This window comes from Acanthopagrus latus, chromosome 13 (assembly GCF_904848185.1).
Source record: "Acanthopagrus latus isolate v.2019 chromosome 13, fAcaLat1.1, whole genome shotgun sequence".
Classification (NCBI taxonomy): domain Eukaryota; kingdom Metazoa; phylum Chordata; class Actinopteri; order Spariformes; family Sparidae; genus Acanthopagrus; species Acanthopagrus latus.
In genome coordinates, this window is record NC_051051.1 from 25,772,314 (window position 1) to 25,798,945 (window position 26,632).

Sequence of the window (26,632 nt, forward strand, 5' to 3'; positions counted from 1 at the left end):
TGTCAGTGTGATGATGTAACACGGACATGAATGTTTAATATGCACGAGGTGCAGGTGTGGTAAACTGAAGGTTATCTGATGTCAACTCACCTGTTCGTAACTTGATCTCTGATTAAAAGACTGAACCTCTGTTGAAGGTGCAGCTGAAGCTGAAACAAACGACTTCCTGAAACGATCAGCCTCGTTGAAAGGACGTAACATCATAAGTTAACATCGCTGCAAACCAGCAGGTGAAGGAGATTACTGTGGTGCCAACGAGGCTGCCAACCAGACAGCTGATAACAGCTCCAGTCACACCACCGGATGTTTTAAGGACGCCTGGAGACCACCGCAGTGCATCATGTGACGTTGTAGTTTCACAGTTTGGCCACTATGAAAACTGTCTTTCAGGCTCGTATCACAAACTCCCGTCTTGTTTAAGCTTCACCACTGCCGGATGTTGATAACACGTCATCAGTTTTCGTGTGGGGGGGAAATGCATCAGTGTGTTATGTTTAGATCGTGTCTACTTTAGAGCAACCCGGGTGGAAACACATTCCAACTGCACACAAAAAGCCCGATGTTAGCAGGTTTAAGTTTAATGTTTAACTGCATCCTACGTTTCCCAGGATGCCGTCATCACAGGCTCCTCCGAGTTTTGTCCTCGTGCCGCTGTTGCATCTGAATTTCCTCCTCTGGGGATCAATACGGGATTATCTTATCTTATCTCGACTGCCTTTGCTCGGCTAGACTCTCGGCTCGTGATGGGCGACCTCGCTGATAACGCTGACCGACCATCTCCTCCGTTAAGATAAGACCGTCTGCGGCCCTCAGATTGGTTTTCCCACCGTCCCCTCCACTCTTTCCTGTGTGTAGGCAGAGATAACACAACAACACAAACACAACCCTGAGGAGTGTTGTATAATTAGTTTGTATACACAGTGTGGATATCAGCCCTCATAGAAAGTCTCCTGCAGACTTCACAGCGGCAGGCTTCGTGCGCCAAGGCGTGCGTCCTTGGAAAACCTCCGCCAGCAGGTTGATTTGTATTCAGACAGACAGACAGACAGACAGACAGACAGGCGGGCGGGCAGAGTGGCACGACACACTCCTTCTGCTCATCAGTGATGAGAGAGAGGGAGAGAGAGAGAGGGAGGAGGGACTGAACGAAGGAGAGGAGAGAGAAAGAGAGAGAGAGAAGGAGGGAGGAGCCAGCGCGTCAAGGTGAACTGATAAACCTATTTTTGTTCCCCTGACGACCAAAACACGACGCGCAGCTCCTCAGCCAGCAGGAGAGGAGAGAGGAGAGAGGAGAGGAGAGGAGAGAGGAGCTCACGTCTCTGCCGGTGGACGCTTCACACTCACCAGCAGGATCCTGATTTTTACCTCCTTTTGTTTCTTTTTCTCTATTTTTTTTTTCTCTGTTGGACATAAAACTTGACGCACGGAGCGCGCAGAGTGCGTCATCTGCTCGGAGACGCCCGGAGGATTAAAAGGTGAGTTGTGTCTTTTCATCAGAGACCTGTGGTGCCAGCTGCTGCTGCTGGAGGTGTTTGATTACCTGCGCTGTTCACCTCCATGTAGACACGATGTCTGACTGAGAGTCACGTCTTTAGTCTCAGCCTCAGGATGAAAAACCCTCCTGCTGTTTCTCTCACGGAGGAAACTGAGGGAGGGACATTCACAGAGCAGCAGTGAGCTGAGCTGTTGCGTAATGAAGGAATCGATCATGATGATTTGACACATTGATCAGTTTGATCCGGAGCTGCTCAGACACTGTGATCTCTGAAGACTTCAGGTCGTGTTGACAGCTGTGGACGGTGTGATTCTCTGCAGCTGATGTTACTCCACTGGGGAAAGTAACTAAGTACCTTAAAGTAAAGTACAAGTCTGTCAGAAGTCTTAACTCACACTTCAACTACATGTTTCCTGTTTCCATGAACGCATTTTGAACAATATCACAATTGAAATGACAAAAATCTGAAAGTTTGCACGCTCGTTTGAAGTGGTCAGTGGCAGATGTTAACTGATGTTAAAAATAATCACACCTTGTCTTATCGAAGTCAGATCCTGAAGCCTTCTCTCCATTTTGTCTCCTGGTTTGTTTACCTCCAGCTGCTGTTGATGACGTAGCCGTGTAGCCTACATCACTTCATCCTCCTGACAAAAAGACGCTTTACGTAGTCGAGTTGATTCTCATCTCCAGCCTCAGCGATCGTGGCTGAATCTCGATGTTGCTGATGTGAAACATCAGATGTTTTCTGAGATTTGTTGTTGTGCCTAAACCAGAGCACGAGCACAGCGTCGTGACGGGAGATAAGAAGAAAATGAAAAATAGAGTATTGTCTTGTATTGTAAATATATCAGTTCTTTGGATGATGGTATGATATTTGCCGATATCACAAAGTCTGCCACGATACGATACGATTTGATTCGATACCTCGGCCTGCAGTAAGGTCCTTTAGGATGGCGTTGACATGACTCGATGTTTTCACTTTGCATCAAAGCTGTTGGATGATTGAATCGACATATCGATCCAGGATCGATGTATCGTAGATTGAATCGCTCAGAGGCTTGTACAGTATTTTGACTGTGAGTCTAATAAATGTGACCGAATATGGAAAGATGGAAAGTACCAACAGAGAGAACAGAAACAAAACATGGCTGGCATGATGGGATCAGCGAGAAACAACACAGACCGAGAGACTTGGATCTAAAGATTCTGATGCCAAGTTTATTTTCATGGAAAAGAATTGTTCTCAATTGGCACCTTTACATCGTTCTCATGGTGCAAAGTCGGACCAACGATAACGCCTGGGATCGTAACTTAATCAGGAAGATCTGAAGAAGGAGGAGGAGGAGAAGAAATGCTGCGTTGGACCAGCAGGGGGAGCAAATTACAGCCTCACACTTTAAAGGGAGCAAACTTGAACTTAAAAAAAACCCAATTTTCTCATATATTTGTCATTGTCGACCTCTCAGACCTCAGCAGGTGAGTTTCTGTCACACCTGAGCTGCAGACCGTCAGGACCTGATGAAACGTGTTGGGAATAAAGCTGCTTGTCAGCATTTTAAAAAGATCCTTTAAGTTTCGAGACGTGATTCTGCAGCCACGGATCGTCAGGCAGGCGACGAAGATCAAACAGCTCAAATCAAATCTGTGCAAATGTTTAATCAAAGTAAGGGTGATGTTTTAAAACTGCAGGGATGGATCTTATCACTGGTGCTGAAGAGTCTTTAAAACTTTAACTTCACAGTTTCAGTCCATCTGTGTCGGGTGGAAACTCAGTGAAACAAACGCGAAGAATTCAAGGACACGAGTCGGACGAAAAAGTCAAGATCACAAACAGGAAACGAGATCCAGAGATCATGTGAGCGTTCTGCTCTGAGTGAAATGTGATGACAGATGAAACCTCAGAGGATAAGAAGCGACCCGCTGAGGCCTGAAGCAAAACACCGAGTCCTCACATGATCAGAGATCAGCCCGACGCTGGGAACTCACAGGCCTCATTTTCACGTCCAGGAGGATTAATTAAAACTCTTAACGTCACGTCTCTTAACGAACAATAGAGCTCCTGAACGCAACACTTATCTGAACCTCTGGGATATTGGATGCCAGGACTTTAAACTCACCGACAGAGAAATTTCAGAACAGCTCAAGAACAATGTGACAAAACAGAAACGTTACCATATAATCACATATTGATCATGATACAATGATCAGTTTGTTGTGCTTCAACACCAGTTTAAAGAAGTTACAGCAGAGTTTTGGTCCACAGCAGCTGTCACGACACAAAGTTAGTTTGGAGTGAAATCAGCGTTTATCGTTAGTCGCTTTCTCGTAAACGATTGTACAAAGATGCAGATCTCAGTTGGCTTTGCAGATGTTTTATGAAGAACCCAGAAAGTTCAGTGAAGTAGAAACAAATCTCTCGTTTGTTGACAAGAAAACTCAGCAGGGAACTTCATCCACAGAGACAGAAAAAAAACTTTGATAGACCATTTTTATAAAAACCTTCTGTGATGTTTTGGAAGATTGTAGTTTGTTTTCATCTTTGGTCGTTTTCATTCTGTGGGCAGGAAAGTGGAAGTTTTAAAACTCGGTGCAGGTGGAAAAGTTACTGAATAAATTACGTCTATGATTCGTGATTTAAACTCATCAAGTCCCGACGAGTGTCAGCGATGTTCCCGTGTCGCCACGTGGTTAATTTGTGAAACAATACAGTGATGACAGATTGTTGCCGGCTAACCTGGAAGTCAGCATCGCCCTGATTCCATTGACAAAAAGCCCAGATGAGATTTTTGAAGCGTTTTGAACCCATGACCCTGAAAAGGAAAAGTGTTCACAGCAATGGATCTATAAGCTGCATTTTTTTTTTCTAGTGAGGACTGACAAGCGTTTATTCACAGTTTCTGCTGCTGAAATTCAGTCAAAACGTGCTCTAAATGTGAATTAAACGTGGCTAGTAGCTCTGCTGTTCCCTTGTGTTTTATGTAACAAGGTAACACAGCAAGTGTCTCTATTATGTTCCGACAACCCACTTCACCATCCAACATCCTCCGTAATGTTTTGCTTATTCACGTTTTATTGTCGCCTTTCAGCTCTCAGAGTTCAAATTCAAATCATTCATTCATTTAATTCAGAGAGGGATCGGTGTTATTCCAGATTGTAGTCGACATGAGAGGAGATGAAAGAGAGCGCGGTGATATAAATAGTGTGAGTGTGTACTGTACTGTGTGGGAGGCCGCTGAGGTCCGAGTCCTGCTGAACGCTCCTCTGTGGTGACGGGTTCGGACGGGCAGGAGGCGTGGGGAGTAAACAAAGGCTCTGTTCAATACCGCCGCTCGTAGATTGAAATATCAGCGGCCTCACGAAGGCTCTCTGCTGATGAATCACCTCTGCTGAACAATTTTAAATTACAATAGACACAGGAGGGCCGTTCCCAGAGGTGACGCGGAGGTGGAAGACGAAAGTACATGACACGAACGCCGAGGCTCCACTCGAGCTATAAATACTGCTGTGATACTGTTCGAGTGGCCGATCTGAGAGAAAAACACATACGTCATAACTCTTTCAATTCGGAGAGGAAGTAGGTGCCACTCCCCTCAGATATCTTATTTTCAAACTGCTGTAAATGTCTTCGGTTCAGCTCGAGTGGTGACGGGACAAGTCACGACTGTTCAGAGGGTTTTTTTCCAGAGTGATGCGACTCTCTCAGGAGACGTTCAGACAGCAGGCGAAGAAATATTACATTCATAATCTCGACAGTGTTTTCTAAAAACATCTCTCGATGAAAAGGGTGAAGCGTGACTGGTGGCTCCCGATGCTGATGTCGAGATGAACAGATGATCTTTAAAACTGTGAAATAAACAAAAACAAAAGTCTGCACTTCACATTTCAGCCTCACAGGAGCGACGCGAGGGTCGTTATCTCACAGCAGCTGATGACTCACCGCCCAAAATCACATCATGAATAATAACGAGAGGTAAAGTTTCCATTTAGCCAGTGGAATATCTCAGTGTTCATCAGACGGACTGCCACGAAATTCATGTCCTGCTCATGATGAATCTTAAAGACCATGAAGTCAAAACATCACTTTCTTTATTTTATGATGCTGCAAGAGGAGTGTGTTGCTTCATAAATCTGTGGTGTGGACTGAATATCAGACCCAGACCCCTAAAAGTGGACTCTGATGCAACTTCGTTAAACTGATCAACATGTTGAGAAATGGAACAAAATGTCCTGTTTTTTTTTTTTTTCCCTCCCGCTGGCCTCGCCTGGTTCTGTCTGCAGCAGCTCTGGACAGTTAGCAGCTACTTTAGCAACAAGTAAAGCTAACAAACGTATTTAACACACACCTCGGGACCGGAGCTGTACTAGCTTTGTTGCTAAAGGAACTGCTAACTGCTGCTACGTGTTGCTAGCTGTCGTTTACTTAGTGAGCGATCTGTACTGCGTTCCCTTCATCACAGCTGGAGGAAACTCTTTACTGAGGTAGTAAATCAAGTGAGAAGGAGGCTCATTTTCTCATAAGCTCAAATACAATCACGCTTCTTTGTGCAACCAGTGGAATCTTGGTCAACTTTTCAGACCTGGAGCTGCTGAAACTGAAACTTCGCTTCTTCATCATGAAGTTTGGTCCAGCGATGAAAACTTCTCTTGGAAAATGTGCACAATGCAACCAGACAGACGGCTGTACAGTGTCGTGGTGTCGGATCACCAGACGGAGGTCTGCGGTCCAGTAAACGTCCGTCTGTTTGGGGTCGTTGATGTGAAGATATGCAAGACCTTCTGTCCTCCACCGTCTGTGTTTCACTGAAACAGGGAGCAAAACATCTAAAGTTTCCAGAGGAGCCTCTGCACCATGGTTGGGGGGAAAACACATCTACATCTTCACGTCGCTGCAGTGAAGAATTAAAACGATCAGATGCAAATCAAGATGCAGAAATCCGGCACAGATCGGAGCCAATTAAGAAAAAAAACAAAGGCTGTGTTTTCTAAATGGTGGAAAACAGAACATATGAATAATTCTGTTGAAACCAGCAGAAATCAAACACGCACACACACACACACACACACACACACACACACACACACACACACACACACACACACACACACACACACACACACACACACACACACACAGGCTGTTTCTGGCTGCAGAACATATTAATGAATCTGTTTGTGGGCTGTGACAGTCGGACTCAGAACCAGCTGATCCAGCTGCGTGTTGCTGTTAAATGTGCAGAGAATCATGTTTGAACTAGAAGAAAATATTCCTTTGGACTTAAAGGGGATTTCTTTCTCTCTTTTTTTGGCCCTTTGAGGGAAGAAGAAGAACAAGAAAGAAATGTTCAGTGAAGTTACTTCTGAATCCAATATCCTCCCTTCAGATTTGGATATTATACTTGTATCAAACCTTCATCTGTTTCTCTTTTCTTTCTGTCCGTCTTCTTCAGGGAGCTCTTAAATTGTGGATTTGTTCAGCTCCTGAAACTCGCTGACTAAATTCACATGTTGAAAAAGATGAATGCTGTCAGTTAACTTGAGGGAAAAAGCCCAATAACGACTTCTGTTAACGTTCAGAAGGAAAATAATGTGACTTCATTGAGCCGCAGAGGAACGACTTAACCAATCATTTGCCTTTCCTGTCCCCGACCCACTCCGGTCCATTTCACAATGTCATGAGTCATTTCCTGACGATGGTAACGAGCGGCACTGTTCGCCAAATACTTTCTGACAAAGACATTTCTTTCTGTGCTCACGCTCACAAACTGTAGGCTGGTTGGATGAAGGAATAATGACGTGTGATTGTAGTAGAAGTAATCTGAGACTCGTGCATCAGTTATACGATGAATGAGATGAAAATGTTTGAGGCTAGAAAGGTGGCAGGGTCCGCCACATATCAACAAAGTAAAACAGTATGAATTGTCCTTTAAGATCAGTTTGTTTAATCAGTCATGGAAACAAAGAGGGTTTCTGTATTTAGTTTGTTTGGACAGAAAATGAAGCTGTTTCTTTTCCAAACTACAGAATGCTTCTTTAAAAGTGACGCCTCGTTGTTTCTTCATCTTTAATAACTGAAACTGTTTGATTGTTACAGTTTGTTATGAGCTGTGCAGAAGAGGAGGAACAACTGAAGTGATTTATTACTTGTAATGTTTTCACTGAGGATATTTTCCCTGCGAGCTTCTTCTCTGAAGTGTGAAAGTGATCCTCGCCCCCCGAGGTCGACCTCTGTCCCGCTTCACTGCTCCGACTTCTCACTGTGTTGATTCTTCTGTCTGAATCTGTCCTCTGATAATCGCTGACGATGGTTTTCGTCTCCTCCTCGTGTGTCTTTGTAGAGCAGCGTGAGGCCGAGGAGTCCCGTCGGGATCTGAGAGGGAAGAATTCGGCGTCACGGCCGGCGCTGACGGACCCCCGACTCCGGGACCCCGCGGCCCTGAACGGACCAGGCTGAGATTCACGTGGACCAACTCGTCTGACAGGGATTCACACATCGGTGCTTCTGATTGGACGCTGCCTCAGGTCATCTGACCCGCCTCCAGCTGTTGTTTCCCTCCTCTTCCCTCCGTCGGACCGCCTCAGACATCAGGCCACGATGCCACTCAGACTTCATTCTCCTCCAGCAGAGATGGAAACGTTTTCAGACACGACGGCCTCATAAAAGCTGAGACGGTGGATTATTGAAAGTTGTCTGGTGGAGAATTAAATCAGTGTCGTTCACCTGTGACGGTGCAGTTTTCCTCAGACTCGCACTTATTCATGTGTAAATGAGGAGCTGAGCTGTTAAACTTCTGCATGGATACAAATGATTCGAAACTACTGAAAAATATTGACTTCCTGCAGGTTTACATGAGTTTTCTTCCCCTCAGTGACTCTGAGACTTTTAATAACATATATTTACCTTCATAATTAAAAAAAAAAAAAAAAAAGCACAAAGACTTCTCATGGTGAATTTGGTGTTGCAGCGCTGTAATTTTCAACTCTCAACATGTAACGTCCTGTGATCAAGATCCATTTGTTTCTAAACCGAGCGGACAGAACCGGCGCCGGCGTGACTAACGAGCTGCAGCCGCTGTTTCCAAGGTGATTAACTTCATCGTGAGGTGTTTTGTGCATTCAGGTCCCTTCCTCCAGAAAAAAACCCAGAACAAAACATTTTAATGAGTTTTTTTATTTAACAAGTATGATTGCACATTGTAATGAGGATGCTGCAGACGAACCTCAGTAAACAAAACCGGGACAGAACCTGCGACAGAACATCTCGTGTTCAGACGTTTGAAGAGAGCGATGCAGATTCTTCTGTTCTCTGGATTTATTTGGACGGTTTTTAACTTAGATTATCTTCATTTTTAAGGATTGTGGATACTTTTTTTCCCATCGATTCTAACAAAGCAGAAGCTATTTTATTGTCTGTTTGAATCTCGGGAGGCGTCGAGTGAAAGAGCCGCCATCTTGATTATCAGATTGTGAGAGTTTCTGACGTCTTGTGTCGATTCTGAAGGATTTTTAGTGATTTAAACTCACCAGTGTTCGAGTCACGCGGCTTTTTTTAAGTTCCCATCTTGGATTACAGCCTTCAAACAGCCGTGTCAGCACTTTAATTATTCATATTTTCATCACCGAATGAGATAAAACGTGCCAGATCTTCTCCCATCGATCCTGGAGAGACGAATCACGACCACAGCAGGACCCCGTCTGAAACCGCCCCTTCCCTCCTCGGGGGGGGACCTCTAAGCCCGTCCCCTCACTGCCATGGTGATGTCACAGGGCACCTACACCTTCCTGGCCTGTTTCGCCGGCTTCTGGTTGGTCTGGGCCGTCGTCGTCATGCTCTGCTGCTTCTGCAGCTTCCTGCAGCGCCGGCTGAAGCGCCGCCACGAGGAGCGGCTGAGGGAGCAGTGTCTGCGGACCGTCGAGATGGAGCCGCTCAGCTGTCCGCCCGCAGGATACCCTCCTCTCCCTCCTCCTCCTCCACCACCTGCAGCTCCACCCACGCAGCTGCCCAGAGAGCCGCCGCAGTTCTGCCCTCCTCCGACGCTGGCGCCGCCGGTTCCTCTGCCGGTTCCTCATCCCATGCCAGAGGCGAACTGGGTCAGCATGCCAGGTAACGAGGAAGTTATTATATATTCTTCTGAGCTGAAAACAAAAGTCTGAAAACGTTTCATACACATAAATGATCGTAGCCCAGTTTTATTTAACTACCGCCTCATGGTTAAATCTGCAATCTAGCGTCAGACAAACATGGGACTTCAGAAGGTTTCTGAGGATTTGGTGTTCTCAAAAATCCAGAATTGTTAATGTTGATCCAAATCCTGTACTTGGGTACGGAGATGGTCTGAGGATCTGAGGTTGTGGGAGGAGTTTAGCAGTCGGTACGGCGCCGGTGCTGCTCGACCCGCCTACTGTGGATGTGGAGTCCAAGACAGATTTCTGGTGCATCGTATCAACTGCGTGTCGCATTTGTGATGTTGAGCTTCTAACAGGATGTGTGGGTGTTTAATGGAATTCATTTATGCTTCGTTATCCTTCCAAAATAATAAGCTGGAGCTAATTAATGCTGATAATTGGTGAAATAATCGAGTTTAACTTCACCTACCGTGATAATCATTTTCATTCCCTCCACACTGATGTCGAGATGCACAAACATACGCAGAGTTCAAACATTTCAGAAGAACGACGCTCGCTGGAAACACACTGAGGTGATCGCTGAGTGTCGATCTGAAGGATGTTTTTTTTGATAATTTTATGTTTTTGTCGCACAAAAATCCAAAAGGCAGATTTCAGGGTTTCACTTTAGACCTGCAGCTGTTACAAGGTTGTTTGTAGGAGCCAATGTTGGACACCAAGACACTGTTGTACCATTATAAATGCTGAATTTAATCAGTTCTTTTCCATCTAAAAGTCTGGAACTGTCTGTTGAGAAAGGAGCTGAACATGGACAGATGATGGCAGTGATACGAGTCGATGTTTCTCTTTGCATTGATACTGTTGCATCAAACGTTTTTCAATGATTTGAAACAAAAATTTCCTTTAAGAATTCAAGTTTGTTGGTACAAGTGTGCGTGACTGTGAACGCGCCTGCAGCCGCGAGCGTCTCGGAGCTCTGCAGGATTATTCTCGAGCACAGACTGTTCCGTCTGACTCTGGTACAGGAACAAATCTGGAGTCCACAGTCCGTCTCTTCTGTGTCTCTTCTGCATTCTCTGGCAGATCAGCAGCAGGTTTGGCACGAGGAGCATCGAGGGCAGCCAGTCTGTATGGGAGCATGTCCATTTCCATTTTTTGGCAGTGTGGTAACATAATAATTGAGTAGGCGGGAGAAGGCGAGAAGCTTTGTTGCTGTCAGAGAGTCAGAGTGTGAGGCTGTGGCTATTTCCTGTAACAGTGCATACAAACGTAGACCCGGTTCACTAAAAACGGGACAAAAGGACGAACTGTGTCCTGATTTACGTCACTTTAACCTGAGTAGAAACATCGTCGCTGTGTTCTCGTGTCTTCTCAGAAATGTTTAATTGTCTGGAACAGCACATGCAGCCGTCTCTGACTCCAACATGTCGAGCTTCAGTAATGGATGAAACAAAGTGTTTCCTCTTTATCTCTTCAAACTTCTGCAGTCAGAATTAAAAACGCAGCAGCGCCGCATCCGTTTGTCAGAACAGCAACATTTTCTCCTCCAGCAGAACATTAATCACCGCCGAGCGTAAATGCCAAACTTGTCACGGCTCACTTGCTCTTTATTCACGAGCCAAATTCATATTTTATTCACATTTTATTCACGTTTGTTAAATCAGCAAAAAACAGAGAACAATAAATGAATTGAGAGGCAGCAGACAGAAGCGGAGGACAGGAGGAGGAGTACATTAAAGCACTGTGTCAGATTTTTTTTAGCCTCTTCAGTTCCCAGCTACCACCTCCCTCCCCGCCGGGCAGCGTTCCCCCGCGGGGCGTCATGGTGACAGCTGCCGCTGAGGCGTGGGCGGCGACTGTGGAGGCCGAGCGGTGACGGAGCGAGCAACAACACAGCCGGGCTGAACGAAAAAGGAAACCGAGGCGAGAAGACAGAGAGACGATGAGAGGAGAGGGTGGAGTCTGCAGGAGCACAGCTGGAGGACCAGAACGACTTGGTTAGGTTGAGGAACAGATCATGTTGTGTTTAGATAGAAGCACATGAATTAGAGTAGTAACTGTTAGTTCAGCATCAACGACTGAGGCAACACGATAATGACTGAGCCTTTGCATTTGCTGTAATACCAACGATGTACACTGGGTGGCGACGCTGGTCGGGATAGCTGCATTACATCACAGGTACAGGTGACAGGTGCTGACTCAGAGACACGGTTTCAAATCATAGTGATCGAAACAAGGTGGCCTGATGTTGTACAATGAATAAGTACATAAAGTACCGAGTGTTATTATTACCGTCTCAGAAGACGTTGTTCCCTTTCACGTGGTGCCGACTGACGACGGAGGTCCAAAAATAAACCTGGAAATCTTCGAGATCGCCACTTTAATTTTCTATAGCGTTACGTAGTCATACGTCACAACTCACGGGTTGCATATCAGTCTGATTCACCGGCTGTGGACTGAAATAGCCGCCCAGTAGCAGTCTTATATGATCAGTCGGCATTGTACAATCGTCAGCATCTCCGCTGCTACAGGAAACAACCACAACAGCCTCTGAGTCAGCTGCCTGCACGCTGACGGCCGAGTTACTCAAACACTCACCTGGTCGCTGCTCTAACAAACAAACCGCTTCTCTGGGAATTCAGCCATTTTAATGTGCCATCCAAGACGAATGACAGACTGCAGATCTCTTAGCTGCTATGCTTGTTGATAGTCAAGTGCCTTGCTCAAGGGCACACCAACTGTACATAAAAGAGAGCAGCTTCTCCTGTCCAGTCCTCGGCCTTCCTGTTTCCCATCATCCCTCAGCCCAAGGTCGCCCCGTACAGACTTTTTAATGGAAATTAATTCATGAGTTTTTGGCTCGTTCTGCTGGCGAGAAAAGTAAACTTTCCTTTTCAGGAAATTCAAGCGTCAACCTAGAAAGCCAGAAAAGTGCTTTCACAGCCACTTGAATTGTAAAGACGTCTGAAATGGGGGAAAAAGCAAAAAGTGCAGCTGCAGTGAAAATGACTGTCAGCTGTGAGCAGCATTAGCATTAAGTAGACGCGCAGGCATCTCAAACACGGCGGTGAAGCAGCCGACTAAAACCCCACAAACTGAGCGACATCACAGCTTTAACGTGTACGGCAGCTCATCGAATGCTAATTTATACAGAGATTAAAAAGAGCCTCCAGTTTGTGTAGTCGCTGTAGTGGATTGCATGAGACTTTACCGGTGTTTATGCTGTTGTATGGAACGTAAAGTGCAGAGAAGGAATCATTTGCAGAGGAGGAGAAACGGCAAAAAAACCCTCTGTAATCTGCCGAGTGTGAGAAAAGAGGGATTTCTGGAGAGTAAACGAAGAGAGCTGGAGCGAGCGAAAGAGCATCAGCTGCTGTCAGAGATGGTTAACGAGCAGAGACAGACAGCGGAGGATAAAACAAAAGGTTGCTGGAGTCTCGGTCACAAAGCAGACTGATGGAGAGGTTTAGTATCCAGGCAGCCGAGGAGCTAAAAGAGAAGCAGGTGCCGACCAGCTGAGCTCAGCCAGAGAGACGAGGAGACGCTGATTTAACTCTTTCACACTTGTTGCATCTCGGATAAATACGTCAACAAAAGACGAACCAAGGAGAAGGATTGAAATCTGCTGTGTAACCCCGATACAGACACATGAATACTGTTCAGCAGCTTTGAACTAGATCCTCCAGAATGACCACACGGTTCAATCAACACTAATAATCAGTGTGTCCAGTAAACTGAGTACAGCTGACTCAGGTTGAGGTGAAGAAAGACAAAGATCGAACGTGCAAATCAGTGAAGACACAAGAGGATTAATCCTACAAAATGAAACAGGAACCAACAGGAAGAAAACCAAAACAGTCAAATAACAAACACAACAACGCAGTCATTCGCAGATGGCCGACAGCCTTCTGATGTTTACTGGTCGCACAGAAAACAGTGTCCAGCACATCCTGAAGAACCTTGAAAATCTGGAAAGTTGAGTCATGGAAAATGAGAGAAAAAGCAGAATGTCCTGGAAGATCTGGTGTTTTCCTGGAACATTATTTAAGGTTTGGTATCTGTTTCCGTGTTCATGCTATTCAGTTATTGATAATTCACAAGAGGAAAAGGCATTGGGGTTATAAATTGATTAATTAAGAAACATATTAGTGTATTGGTGGATTCTCTGCCTGGCGTTCCAGCTACATCACCTCTGAAAAAGTCCTGGATAAAGATCTCTTGGAAAGAGTCGGTGCCTGATAAACTGAGCGCACTGAGTGACTCTATAATAAAGAAGAATTTGAGGTTGAGGTGAAAAAAGACCAAGACAGGAAGTGTAAATCAGTAAGACACAAGAGGAGTAAACCTACAAAATAAAACAGGAAACACCGAAAAAGAAAAGTTGGCCGGCTGCCTCCTGATGTTCACTGGTCAAAAACAGGAAATCTACCTGCATTTCAGACAAACCTGCTTCAATCTAATCGAACTTTTCATTCCCAGGTTGATAAATGTGACGTGATTGAGTCCAGTTCTGTTCGGATGCTCACAGCTGAGAAAATGTGCTTTTTAAAACATCTGAAACTGTAACAGGAGATGTTAGAAACGACACAAACGCAGAACATTTCATGCATCACTCAGCTGTCGTCCCACACAGCCGGCACGTCTCGCTCTGACAGGCTTTTGTACCCCGAGTCCTGACCCACACATACATGCTGGGTGATCATTTCCTCCTCTCTGCAGCCGACCGCAGAGATCTGAACTGGAAAATCAGGTTCTGTTCTGCCTCTGACGGCGTTAAGTCGTTAGTGATGAGTGTCGTTCATAGAAAATGAGGTGATGGTGGTTGATCTGCTTATGATTGATGTGATGAATCCTGCGAGTTTTTGAGAGAAGCTGTCACCAGAAATGAGAGACGAAGCACAGATGAGGATGAAAAGATGTTTGAGATGAATCCTGATCAGCTTCGTTGTTTCTACGACGCTGAAATACTGAAATCGTTCCCGTTTGACGGCTAAAACGAGAGAATCGATCTGTTGCACAGTCAACCGCCGTGTTTCTGCGTCCTCCTGTACTTCAGCCTGACTAATGTGATCAGTGTCTCTACACAGTAGCTGTCACAGATTACAGTCAGCATCGCACACGTCCTCCTCAGAGATCTGGCTGCTGCTTCAAACGAAGCCCTCCTGCTCCTCCCGCTGGAAACATCAGTCCTGCGTGTTTGTGCTCGACACGGTTTCTGATGTGTATTTAAATCCGTCCTGGCAGCGGCTTCGATTGCTGACGACACGTGGATCGACAGGGGAGCGAACAATGAGAGTGTGATGCTGGAGGCATGTGTGAGGACCGCTGGATTTTGACCAGGTGTACACAAAGACATCCAGCTCCATGGAAACGGCTCGACAAACAGCTGTTGAAGTACAACTTTATGATGTTTGTTGTTGTTAACAGGTCGAAGCTGAGGAATGACATGTGGGCTGCTACATCCAGCTGATAGAAAGAAAATGATTCTTTCAGTCATTTGTCTAACAAAATTTGTCAAACAGCTTATTAAATGTGACGATCTTCTGCTTTTCTTTATTGTTTATGACAGCAGATGAAGAGTCTTTGGGCTTTTGACTGTTGGTCGGACAAAAGAAGCGTTTTGAAGACGTCACTTTGGACATGAGTGCCTCTCAACGAGGATTTTCACAATACTAGAATTTCAAAATTCCATATGAGTCCAAGAAAAATTATTCAGTACCACAGGGGGAAAGAATTACAACATATTAAAGAGGCATTAAACTGTTTTTCAGGAATATCAGAATAATATTTAATAGTTGACACGTTTGTGCAGAATAAACTTTCCTGAAAAAGCAAGTCCGCTCTTCTTCTAATCCTTCGGTCGGGAACACTAACCTTTTGTCTGCTCGTGGTTCTGTTTACAACACTTATCTGTTTAATGATTGCACGATTGTGTAATTGCTGTGGGAACCAAGCTGGTGGGTTCTGATGAGGGAGCACAGAGCAAACTGCTGCATTCAGCCGGTGCTGGACCTCCTTCAGCAGAAGCTCCAGTCTGCAGAGACGTTCATACAGTTCACTGATAAACCTGAGAGGAGTTACGTTAGGCAGGCGCTGCAGAATCATTTCACAAGTAGTGATTAAAAAGTCATCATGTGCTCAACAGTGTAATTATCTTTTTTGCCCTGTTAAAATTACACACTTGGCCGTGGCCACTCAGACCCGAAGTGAGCAGGCGAGTGACCCGCTGGTGCTGAACGTGGGCGGATGTGAACACCGAGAGGGAATAAAGTGATGATGCAGTAATGTCCTACTTCCTGTTTGCACAATTAAAAAGGCAGCAAATGTAATCGTGCAGCATTCGTGTGGCCCGGAGATGATCCCGTTGTTCATGTGTTTCAACACCGCAGTGTCCACGAGTCCCTTTTCGTTGGACGTTTGCTGTCCTCTGCCAGAGAAACACTTGATTCAGCTGCATATTCCCGGGAGACGCACAGAGAACTGTGTGTCAACTGAACGTCAAGCGTATTTTTTTTTTTTACCCTTGCAGCCAATCTACTGACTGTAAAGCGATCTTTTCCGAAACAGCTTCTAGGAGTCGGTTTCAGGGTCGTATTTTAATGGAGTATATTGACTGAAAGCATGAAGATATGATCCTTTATTTGCTGAACTCTGGCCGTGGTAAAGAGAGCGTCTGCATCATCAGCAGGCCAAGGTGGAAGCTCAGGCTCTACACTGAGCGTTTCACTCCATTAGTCCACTCCATATCTGAGTGACATTACAGGTGATTGACTTTGACACCTGGATTGGTTAAAATACAGATTCACCGGCTCATTTCTTCTCTCCTAAAAGCAAAGAGAGCAGAGTGCAAGACACGCAGGTGGTCGCTACCAAAGACACGACACAGCTTCTCACTTTCAGCAGCCGACAGTGTCCGCATGAACACAATAATCGGTGATAATAATCAGATTTGATATTTTTTGAAGCCAAAGATTGTTTGAGTTAAAAGAAGCGTCGCTCTGTAAGAATCAGACGAGGATGGCATCATTTCCAGGAGTCACATTCTCATGCTTAATATTTAATTCATTCAAAAACTGATAACACGGCGCTGAGAGATGAACTCTGATCAGATCCTCGCAGGGAAGAAAAAGGTGAAAACTTGTTTCTTTTCTCCAGAGGATCCCGTGTGAGCAGGTGAGAAGACGAGTCGGCGGTAATATTTCAGGTCCAGTGAAGCCTTCAGAAGCAGCGGGAGAGTTTTGTGCAGCATTTCGACAGATATCGATCAGAATCATCAGCCTGGAAATAGACCCTGTCCTCAGACGGATGTTTGTTGTGCTTCTCTATACTGACAATACATGGAAACACAGACTTGCATGCTGCCCACAGGCGCTGCTGCAGGAGAGAACTGGTGTTTTGTAAGGAAGAGGTTCATGTGTCTGTGCTTTGCTTCTCTACAGTAAAAAAAACAAACACAGGTTTTTTTCTTAAATGTCACCCAGAAGAAAATGTCAGAGCGATCTGTATCATGTAACAGATGCAGCAGTGAAACAAAACACCACGATCCTCAAACCAGAAAACACCTGAGGTTTAATAATCCAGCATGATGACGGGGAATCCTGTCAGAATAAAAGAAAAATATGTGTTTCCTGGAGCTGCAGCAGCCTCAGTGAAACACCAGCAGTGTGATTCACTTCCTGCTCAGTTCAGCTGTTTCTGCTGAATATGCAGAACTTTCAGCATCGGTCCGAACACGTCGTCACTGCTGAGGTCTGGAACTGGCTGCAGAAATAAAACAGGATGTTCCTTTGCTGGTCGGCTCCCTGCTGAAATTAGCATCAGGTGCTAACGGTCCAATTAGAGGAGAATCTGGTTGTGGACGAAATACAGCAGAAAATATCCTGTCGAGGCTTTTTATTAAATTGCTGCACTCACAAAGTGCACAGAGACCATTTCAACTGTGTGATTTTAGCGACCGGTTGAGTATTTTGCAGCATTTCTTTGGGGCAACAAAGTCAAGATATTTTTAATGAGACGTCAGACAACAATCAAGTGTTTTAGCTCATTTTCATACAAAGATACTGACTGACAGGTGACACACAGGTGAAAAAACCTCATTCATTCTTAGCAGGAACAATAAATCAAATGGACAAAATGGAGAGAAGTCGACAGGAGCCTCCGCTGACAGAGATGTAATTGTTCTTGCATGTCAGCTAGCATCGGTCGTGCATCACACTGTCCGGAGACAAAGAAACGTAACGGTTCAATGCCGACGGTGGAAACAGCTGATCAGTCAGAGTTTAAACATTTTGCACTTTAACTATGATTCACAAAAACACCTTAAATGAGCGTGATTAGAGAAAGTTTCAAATTGTTCTATAAAACTTCTGATGTGAGATTCATCAAATTGCTTCATGGATGCACAGCTAGTGAAAGATTTTCCTCAGATCACGACAAACTACTGACACCGTCTCTGAAATCACTCGCTCCTCCCTTCAGACAGACACTCAGTAGAAATAAACCCAATCACTCTGCATCAGCAGCAGCACATGACTGTAATGTTCACATTTGATTGTTGGTCGTTAACATGCAGTGGACACTGTTAACCCTGGTACACCATGAGAGCTGCACAGGAGCCTTAAAAGCTTCCACACTTGGTCTAAATGGTCTAATTGAGGCGTTTTACCTCCATTTCCTCTCCGATCTGAATAAACATGATGAAAGTGTATTTTTACAAATGAGTCGTCAGAGGCGAACAGATGGAAAACAAGCGAGAGAGAGAGAGAGAGAGAGAGAGAGTTGTGTTCCAACAGTTTGACTTCTGACTCTTCAAACCTTCCAGCTATTTACAGGTTTACGTGACAGTATCAGATATTTTCAGTGCGATCTGTGACTCAGTATTTTGGGCTGCAGGATTCTTTACGCTGTGATTAATCCGGCTCTCCGTTGTCTCCACAGACACAGATATATTCGGAAAGCCGCCCTGCTACGAGGACGCCGTCATGATGGAGGACCCTCCTCCGCCCTACAGCGAGGTCCTGGCCGACCCTCGGGGGGGCACATACTTTAAGCCCGCCCCGCTCCGAGCCGCACACCCACCACCACTTCCTCCTCCGAGGGAATACCAGGATCCTGCTCCTGTCTTCAGATCTGAGACCAGCAAGCCTCCTGTGATGACTGTGTTCCCGGAGCGAGGTTACTCCTCCCTCATTCGGCTGCCTTCGTCCCAGCGCTGGGACTCTCTGGGCCATCTGCTGTCCAACATGGACCTGAACCACAACAACCTCACGCCGCCGGGGCCCCGCTCCACGCAGGCCGCCGCCGCCATGGCGACCATGCCGCGCCGAGAGCCGAGGACTCATGGACTGCAGGGAGGCGTGCAAGGACTCCGAGGAAGCATACAAGGATTTCATGGAGGGATTCAAGGACTCCAAGGGGGGATTCAGGGATTACAAGGGGGGATTCAAGGGTTTCAAGGAGGGATACAGGGGCTTCAGGGGGTCCATGGACTGAGGGGACTCGAGCCCAGCTGTGGCCTCCCGACAGCCTTCCCCCTGCTGGGTCGGAGCACCGCCGTCTAGACCTGGACTCTACCTGGAGGAGTCTAACCGTCTCTGAAGAGCCTTGAAGCAGGAGCTCTGCCTAAAGCAGACTTCCTGTCTATATGCCTCAGTGTTTACAGCACGAAACGCCGCTAGAAGTAGAGATTTAATTCCCTTAAAGAGCTCAACGAGGGTTGAAAGTGCTGCAAAGGCGTCACAGGGTCAATTCCCCGATGCGGCGCTGTGGGCGAAGGCTGCCACTTACTCTGCTGCCGGCTCTGCGTGAGGACACGGGGAGGAAATTACAGAGATGCCGTGGTGTCGCATGGAGGCTAATTGAGTCAAGGCTCTTTTTGAGCCGCGGAGGAGGAGAGAAGAAGAAGCCGTAACGAGGTACAAGCACAGCTGTTTCTCCACCTTTCATCTCTACCTCCCCCTCCCCGCGTCGCCCTCTCGTTCTGCTCGTCCCTCCTCTCGTCTCTCCGCGACCGAGCAGCCTATTGTTCCAGTCTGCTGTTGCCATGGCGCCCGGGAACTGTCTGTTGCCCACGACGACCTCTCCTCTTTTATCTGCTCTGATTTTATTTATTTTTCTTCGATGTTCGCAGCTTGTCCCCTTCTCAAGGACCCGTAGTATTAACACTTAACAAAAGAACACGTGGTGACCTTCAGTGTCGCTGCGACATTAGAGACGAAGCCACAACTTTTGTTACATGCTGCTTCGTTACCGTCGTTGTCGTCTTTACTACAAACTGTTGACCAAACTTTTTTCATGTACAGATTTATTATCCTTCTTTAAGCTTTGTGACAAACTGCCTCTTTTTCTTGTGGAATAAAAAAAACAAACACATCTTCACCTGCTGGGTTTCTAATTTATGGAGGAGGTGGAGTGTTTTTACTGCAGTACACTGTTGAATATCAAAAATAAAGCCATCAACTTCACATTATCTCTGCAGTATTCATTAACATCTCCTTGACAGCTTTTACCTGTGTGTTTCTTCATCCTTTTATTCTCGGAGAGTGACTTTTCTTTTACCCACACAGGTTTTTTTTCTGATCCTTCTGACAATTTGTACTGAAAAAAAGTCTGATTTGTATAATGTGAGTCAGTAACTAACAGCAGCGGCTCTTTGCTGGCTCTCCTCGGCTGTTGCAAGCTACCTAATTAGGTGATGGCTCAGTTATCTGTGGATGCAGCGACCCACGAGTCTGCCCGGGGCTCGGTTCATCTGGACCTGGCAGCCTGACGAGAGAGCGAACACTGACTGCACACAGCCGCCACAACTAGCCAAGTGAAACACTTCGCTTCCAAAATCGGTTCGGTTCTGGTGGAATCAAGCTGTACAACCCAAAGCGTCCATCCTCCACTGCACACGTTAGATACAACTATCGATCCCCAAGAAAATCTGGTGTTAGGGTTTATTGTCACTGAGCTGCAACATCCAGAGGCAGAGAAGTGAAGCAGACAGCAGCTGAAGCCGGTGAGGAGAACGTGGAGTTTGTTTTTAACTTGTGGGATTAAAAGTAGATTAATCGCTCGCTTCTTAACTTGTCTCGTTCTGAGGAGGAGCCTGAAACCTGCTGTGATGCTCTGTAACATCTGTAACTTATCTGACTGCTGAATGGAGGAGAAATGTTCTGGATTGTCTGAACATACAGAGAAGACGGGTAAAAGAAAAGAACCTGCAGGGTAACTGGAACAAACTGGATCAGGCGAGTGCCGGTGTGCAGCGCAGAGTTCTGGCTGTTTGGGTCAAACTCACACAAATCTTTTATCTTTAATCTTTGTCTGAACACTGACTGCTTGTTGGTGCTAACTTGGTAGCTTCCAGCATGTTGGGCTGAACTAACTAGGTTCACTTAAGCTCCACCCACAGAGCTCATGCCCATTGGATTAGCTGTGAGGTGGGCGGAGTCAGGCACAGCCAAGATGGCGACAGCCAGCATCACCAACTCTGAGCTTCTTTCCAGCTCTGCAGAATCCTGTGAGTGACGTTATGGTGTTTAACGAGTCAGTTATCTCTCTTCGTCGCTTTTCTTCACGCCGTTTGTGCCTCCGGAAGCCGTGAAGATTCATATCAGGCACCAAAACAAAGAAAACAGTCACTCAGAAGGTGTCCTTCGTTTCGAAAAGATTCAATTTGAAGAACAATATTCGAAACAAGTGATATTCTCTCCCTCTTCCGAAGACACGTTACACCTGATTAAAAGTGATTCATCTCCATTTAAAGTGATTAAACTCCATTAGCGTGATCAGCGATCGGGGGAGTCTTGCAGCAGGGTTTTACACAAAGCCACCACGCTGGTAAAGTTCAGGGAAAATGTAAATGTTTGAGATAAAAGCTTGACGTGTTCCTGCTGTTTGTAGGTGTGCTTGTGATTTGTCTTTTCTATAAGTCAGCTTGATGTAAAATGATGCTGATGCTGATGAATAATCAGCTCAGTTGATGTAATTTAGGTTTTAGGGTTCATTTTCAGAGCGACTGGAAACCTTTGAGATCTGGAGGTTGTTCTCCAAACATCTGCTGACCAGGAAGAAACAAAAGAAAAACAAAAATCTAATATTTTTACAGGACTAACTACTGAAAAGTTTCCCCTCAGTGAACAAATATTTAACTATTCTTCTATTTAATTCCTTCTAAAGTTTCTTTAAATGAAACATGTCAAAACTAAAAAAATAAGTTTATTTAGTCACTTAAAAGTCTCAGAACCAGCAGCAGAAAGCAAAGCTCTAAACTGAGCAGAGTTTCTGGCTGACAAGGTGTGAAGTCGTGGTTGGATCAGAACAAACCGAGCCTGCTGTACCGACCTCATCTTAAACTCTTAGTAAAGGGCGTCGTCACAACCTGATTGACGAAGAGAGGAACCGAGCTGCTCTCAGTCATTGGCTAGGAGTCAGTGTCCACACCTGCCTGACAGGTGATCCGAATCTGCTCCAATCAACCCAGAAGGATTTCAACCATGAGACAAAGAATAACATAAAACAATTAACTTTAAAATGATCTCGAGCAGGTTGAAATGTGTATTTTGTGCTGTGACCTCCATGCTGACACGTGCACGAGGAGCTGCAGGTGTGTTAATGTTCTGAGCTGTTCAAGCAGCAACTGGACTCGTTTAAATTCTGCAGCCACAGATCTGAATACAGCCAGAACAGTGAATAAAACCTGAGCTTACAGAAGGAAAAACTGCCCTTGAAACATTTGTGTTCGAAAAAGTTGCGCCAGCAGTGAAACTTCGAAAACTAAAACAGACGATGGACAGATGAATTAAATTATTTTGAATTGAAACTGTTCAGTGTTTTTTTTCAGGGTCAACGAAAAATATGAGCTAATGGCTGCCAACTGCACAACAGGAGCAGTTTGGGCTTCAGTATCTTGCTCAAGGACACTTTGATAATCAGACCAGGGGAATCAAACCAGTGACATTCCGATAACAAGACGCTCCAACATAAAACATAAATCAGCTGTGTGTGTGTGTGGATAAGAGGCCAAAACGTCCAGGGAAATGTTTGTTCTGCTAAATGTCCGTGTTAGTGAGGAGCGGCCTTCGGTTGTGAACAGCACACCTGTGCACTGATCCTGTTGTGTAATCAGTGTGGTGATGAGCCGCACCTGTCGGGTGGACGGACCTTGAAAACAGGAGACGCGCTCATCAACATGGATTTAACAAATCTCTGCTCAGAATGTGAAAATAATAAATCTCTCATGCACAGAAAAAGGTCTCACATCTTTTACTTCACATTGCAGCAAAGAAGAAGAGGAAGAAGGGTTTTGCATATATTTTTGTTGATATATTTATTATATATTTTATTGATATAGTTTGTTTTGTTTGTACTTTGCACCACTCAGTATCCCTGCTGGACAAACCAGCAGAGACCAGCAGTGTTTTGGTGCTGGTCTCTGCTGGTTTGTCTACGTGACATCACACAGAGAGCTGAAGCTGCAGCGATCACCTGCTCCGCGTCGTTAACGGCTTCCTGAAGTGAAACGCCTTCTCTTCTACGTAAAGACGAGAGAAGTTCAGCTGCAGTTTTTCTTCCTCGCTGCTCAGTTACAATCATCAGATTGTGTTTGACTCTGAGTGCAGACGCAGAGAGACAGCTGCAGTGTTTGAGTGTCACATCCTCTCAGCCCAGCTCGTTCACTGCCGCCACCCAGCGATGGTAAAAATGGCTTTAAAATGATTTTAATCGCTCGGGGTGGAGAGAGGGTGGATTATATCGAAGGCAATTATCATGAAGACCAAAGGTGTTCGGGTGGAGACCAGCAGCTGGGTAAAAGCACAATATACTGATGATTAATGTGACATTCTCTCAAGCTTTTGTTCATTTTAATCACATGTATTAAATGTATTCAATCCTTTATCGTGTGTAGCGTTCTGCAGAGAAATGATTCCAGCCCCTTTTTAAGAATGAAACTTGCAGTCATAATCCACTAACCAGCGAATTCGATTAGCAAAACAGCGCCGCAGGATTCTCCTAAAAAAACAAATACAAGCATAAAATGGCTCCATACGGCTCATCACGTGTAATCCATGTCACCTGAAACTATGAGATCTTAAAGAAGATTTAAAATTTGAACTTCCAGAGTCTTGGATTATTGCAGACGAGCTGTTTGGAGCCATTTTATGTTTATTGTCAGTTTTTTTTTTTTTTGTTTAAACCTGATGGAAAATGGGCTGCAAAATGACCAACATGTCTTCTTTTAGAACAACAACAGACACAACGTCAGATTAATCTTGTATCGTGTTGAGTTTAAAGGTGCAAATTGTAAGAACTTTAGTTGAAAATAAAAAAAATGAACTGCAATCTGAATGTAGAGGAGTAAACGCATGCTAACCACACTCTCCTGGTGCTATTAGCTCCCAGTCTGGACTGCTCACTGCACGGCTAACTGAGCTAACTCGCTAAACGTAGCTGCAGTTCAACTCAAAATCTGACATATTGCAGCTTTTAATGCCACTTATTTGAGATTACAGAGTCCTCAGACTTCAGAGGAGGAACAGATCTGCCCTCATATTTATAAAGTACATCACAGACGCTGCAGGAAGATCTAATCATGTCGTTCATTATGAAGATTACAGCAGTGGCATCGAGCTGATGATTCACTGATGATCAAACGTTACGTGTTCACACCTTCGGAGGAATATTTGCCAGCCCTCGGGAACCTGAGAGACGGGTTGCGCAACTGAAAATGAGCAGCTGAGCTTAAAGACGTGTGTTTCAGCACGGAGACAAACACCTTGATGATGATTCAGCCTCCGAGGTTACGTAAAGAGAGAGAGGCTACGACAGGACGCGTGCTCTTGAGCAACAAAAGATCTGCACAGACAAAGAGACGAGTTCCTCAGTGCTTCTTACAGTGAGACGTCTGCATGTGGTTGCTTTGTTATATTATCTTTAAGTACTTTCCTGAGAAAAGGGCGTCAGCAAATAGTTAAATCAGGCTTGTTTTTAACAAGATGCACATTTCATCTGCTAATTTTAAATGGATTTTGATGTTTGTGAACTTTACAAGGCAAAATTAGTCCTGCAGACGATGGATTTGGAGTCATTAGAAAAAGTCATTCCTACTCTGCTGAACACATTTGAAGCCTCAACAAACTGGTGTCACATCACATCGTCAGATTTTAACTAAAGTGTAAGAAAAGGAATCACGTTGGCCTTACATTAGAGACTGACCAAGGGAGAAGTTGTTCTGGTTTCAGGGGTGTCCAGAGGAGAAGAGGTGCATGAATTTTACGTTTTACACCTGAGAAAAGTTTGACATGTTTGGCTTCATGCAGCACTGAGGAGCTTTCACAAGAATGAACTGAGCCACTCATCCAACGCTTTATCCAGATCTGATCAAACATCCATGGCATTAACAGCTAGCTTAGCATACGCAACCATTATATAACTGCTGTAAGATATTAATGTGACATGTCGTCACCCACCGGCTGAATATAAACTGCCTCACAGTCCTTTGATTTGCTGTATCTGTATTCTTGTGTAACACATTGTACTTGTTGATGAGAGTTTGTCCTGACAGCAGTAGGAGTGCTCTGAAACAAAAGGCTGACAGAATATTCACCTCCGCAGCTGAGCAGCGACCTCACAGCCGGTGTGACATGAATAATAAATTCACCGAGTGTTAAATTGTTCTCTAAATGTTTCTATTCACGTCTCTGTCTGTACATGACGGAGGTGTGAAGTCTTGTTGCTGACATGTGGCATTTATTTATTCAGGAAAAGGTCACCGCATTAATGCAAACATTGTGATTTTTCCTCGGCAACAAGCTGACAGTTTCGACACGCAGCGTGACTCCCTCTGCTGCGACTGGATGACATTTTTCCGCCTAAACTCCAAACAGAAAAACAACAACAGCAGCCGCACCGCTGAGGTTTTCTCCTCCTCAGACCTGACTCAACCGTTCCTCATGCCGTGTGTGTTGCCTGGCAACCAGCTCAGCCTTGTTTACATGTAGTAAAGCGAGAACATCAGCCCCGCCTCCCACCGCCGCCGCTGTGCCACAGCTGCCGACCCCGCCCACATCACATGACATCACAGCTGGAGGTGGAGTCCGCCATCGCACATCTTCCCACCGGCACGACTGTCGCCAACACGCCGGTCCACCGAGAAGTTTAATTCTCCCACAAATCATTATTTCGAACAGTGAAAAATGTTTCCTCATTAAATCAAAGATGACTGAATGCAAATATTAGTTGTAGGATTTTAAAACCTGTTCAGACTTTAATCTTCCACGAGCCGTCGAACTGTCTGTGTTTTGTCTCTGAGAGTTTTAGTGTCTAAAAGTTTCACATTCTTGATCCGACTGCAGTGAAGTCAGTGGAGCTGCTGCTCTTCACTCTGCAGGCTTCACATGAAGATAAATTACAACTTCTGCTGTTTCTGCGCTCCGTCTCTCAGCTTTAATCGATGTGATATTCAACCACTGTAAAAGTTGTCTTGGCCTTTAATTTGAGACAACGACAGACTCTCACCCAGTGATTTCACCAAGAGACAAGATTAATATTGACCTGGATCATAATGAACTTTCACATTTATTCTTTTATAGGAACTGATAATTCAAGTTTTAATGGTCTCAAATTCAACAAAACAGAACTAAACAGGTTTAGAGGTTTTCCAAAGTCTTTTATTAACATACAGCAGCACTTCAACGTATTGCAAAAGATTGTGTTGTTTAATTAAGTGAAGCCTACGTAAAATGCAGAAAGGGGAGAAGTTGGTCTTGTTGTTGGGGGCCGAGAGGAGGTTACTTTGTTTTAGGGGGTGACGGGAGAAAGTTGGGTTATGATGGGAGAAATTAGTTTGGTTTTGGTGACCGGGGGAGGAAGTTGGTCTCGTTTCATGGGATGATCTGGGAGAATTTGCTCTTGCTTTTTGAAGTGACCACTGGAAATATTGCTGTTGTTTTGAAGGTGTGATGATCTCTTCTTGCTTTAAGACGGTGACAGGAAGGAAGGAAGTTTGCTTTGTTTTAGAAGGTGACC

General features: G+C 45.1%; 1 protein-coding gene and 1 long non-coding RNA gene across 3 annotated transcripts; both read left to right on the forward strand.

The window, feature by feature from the left end:
- The first annotated feature begins 841 nt into the window (after positions 1-841).
- Positions 842-20,082, forward strand: LOC119031874 (proline-rich protein 7). Of its 2 annotated transcripts, none has more exons than XM_037120648.1 (3): positions 842-1,475; positions 7,831-9,596; positions 18,557-20,082. In XM_037120648.1, exons 2-3 carry the CDS (start codon positions 9,245-9,247, stop codon positions 19,177-19,179), a joined length of 975 nt encoding a protein of 324 aa, XP_036976543.1. In that variant the 5' UTR covers positions 842-1,475; positions 7,831-9,244; the 3' UTR covers positions 19,180-20,082. The 2 variants fall into 2 exon arrangements, with proteins under 2 accessions (XP_036976543.1, XP_036976544.1); XM_037120649.1 differs by having other exon boundaries at positions 7,836-9,596.
- A 3,028-nt stretch (positions 20,083-23,110) lies between these two features.
- LOC119030769 lies at positions 23,111-26,293 on the forward strand. Its single transcript, XR_005078408.1, has 2 exons — positions 23,111-23,413; positions 25,418-26,293. It is a non-coding gene; the product is annotated as an uncharacterized LOC119030769 (long non-coding RNA).
- Positions 26,294-26,632: the final 339 nt, after the last annotated feature.

Coding starts and splice junctions, on each gene's coding strand:
- LOC119031874 (XM_037120648.1), top strand. CDS start 9,245: ATGGTGATGTCACAGGGCACCTACACCTTCCTGGCCTGTTTCGCCGGC. Junction 9,597..18,556: donor GAACTGGGTCAGCATGCCAG/GTAACGAGGAAG, acceptor TTGTCTCCACAG/ACACAGATATATTCGGAAAG.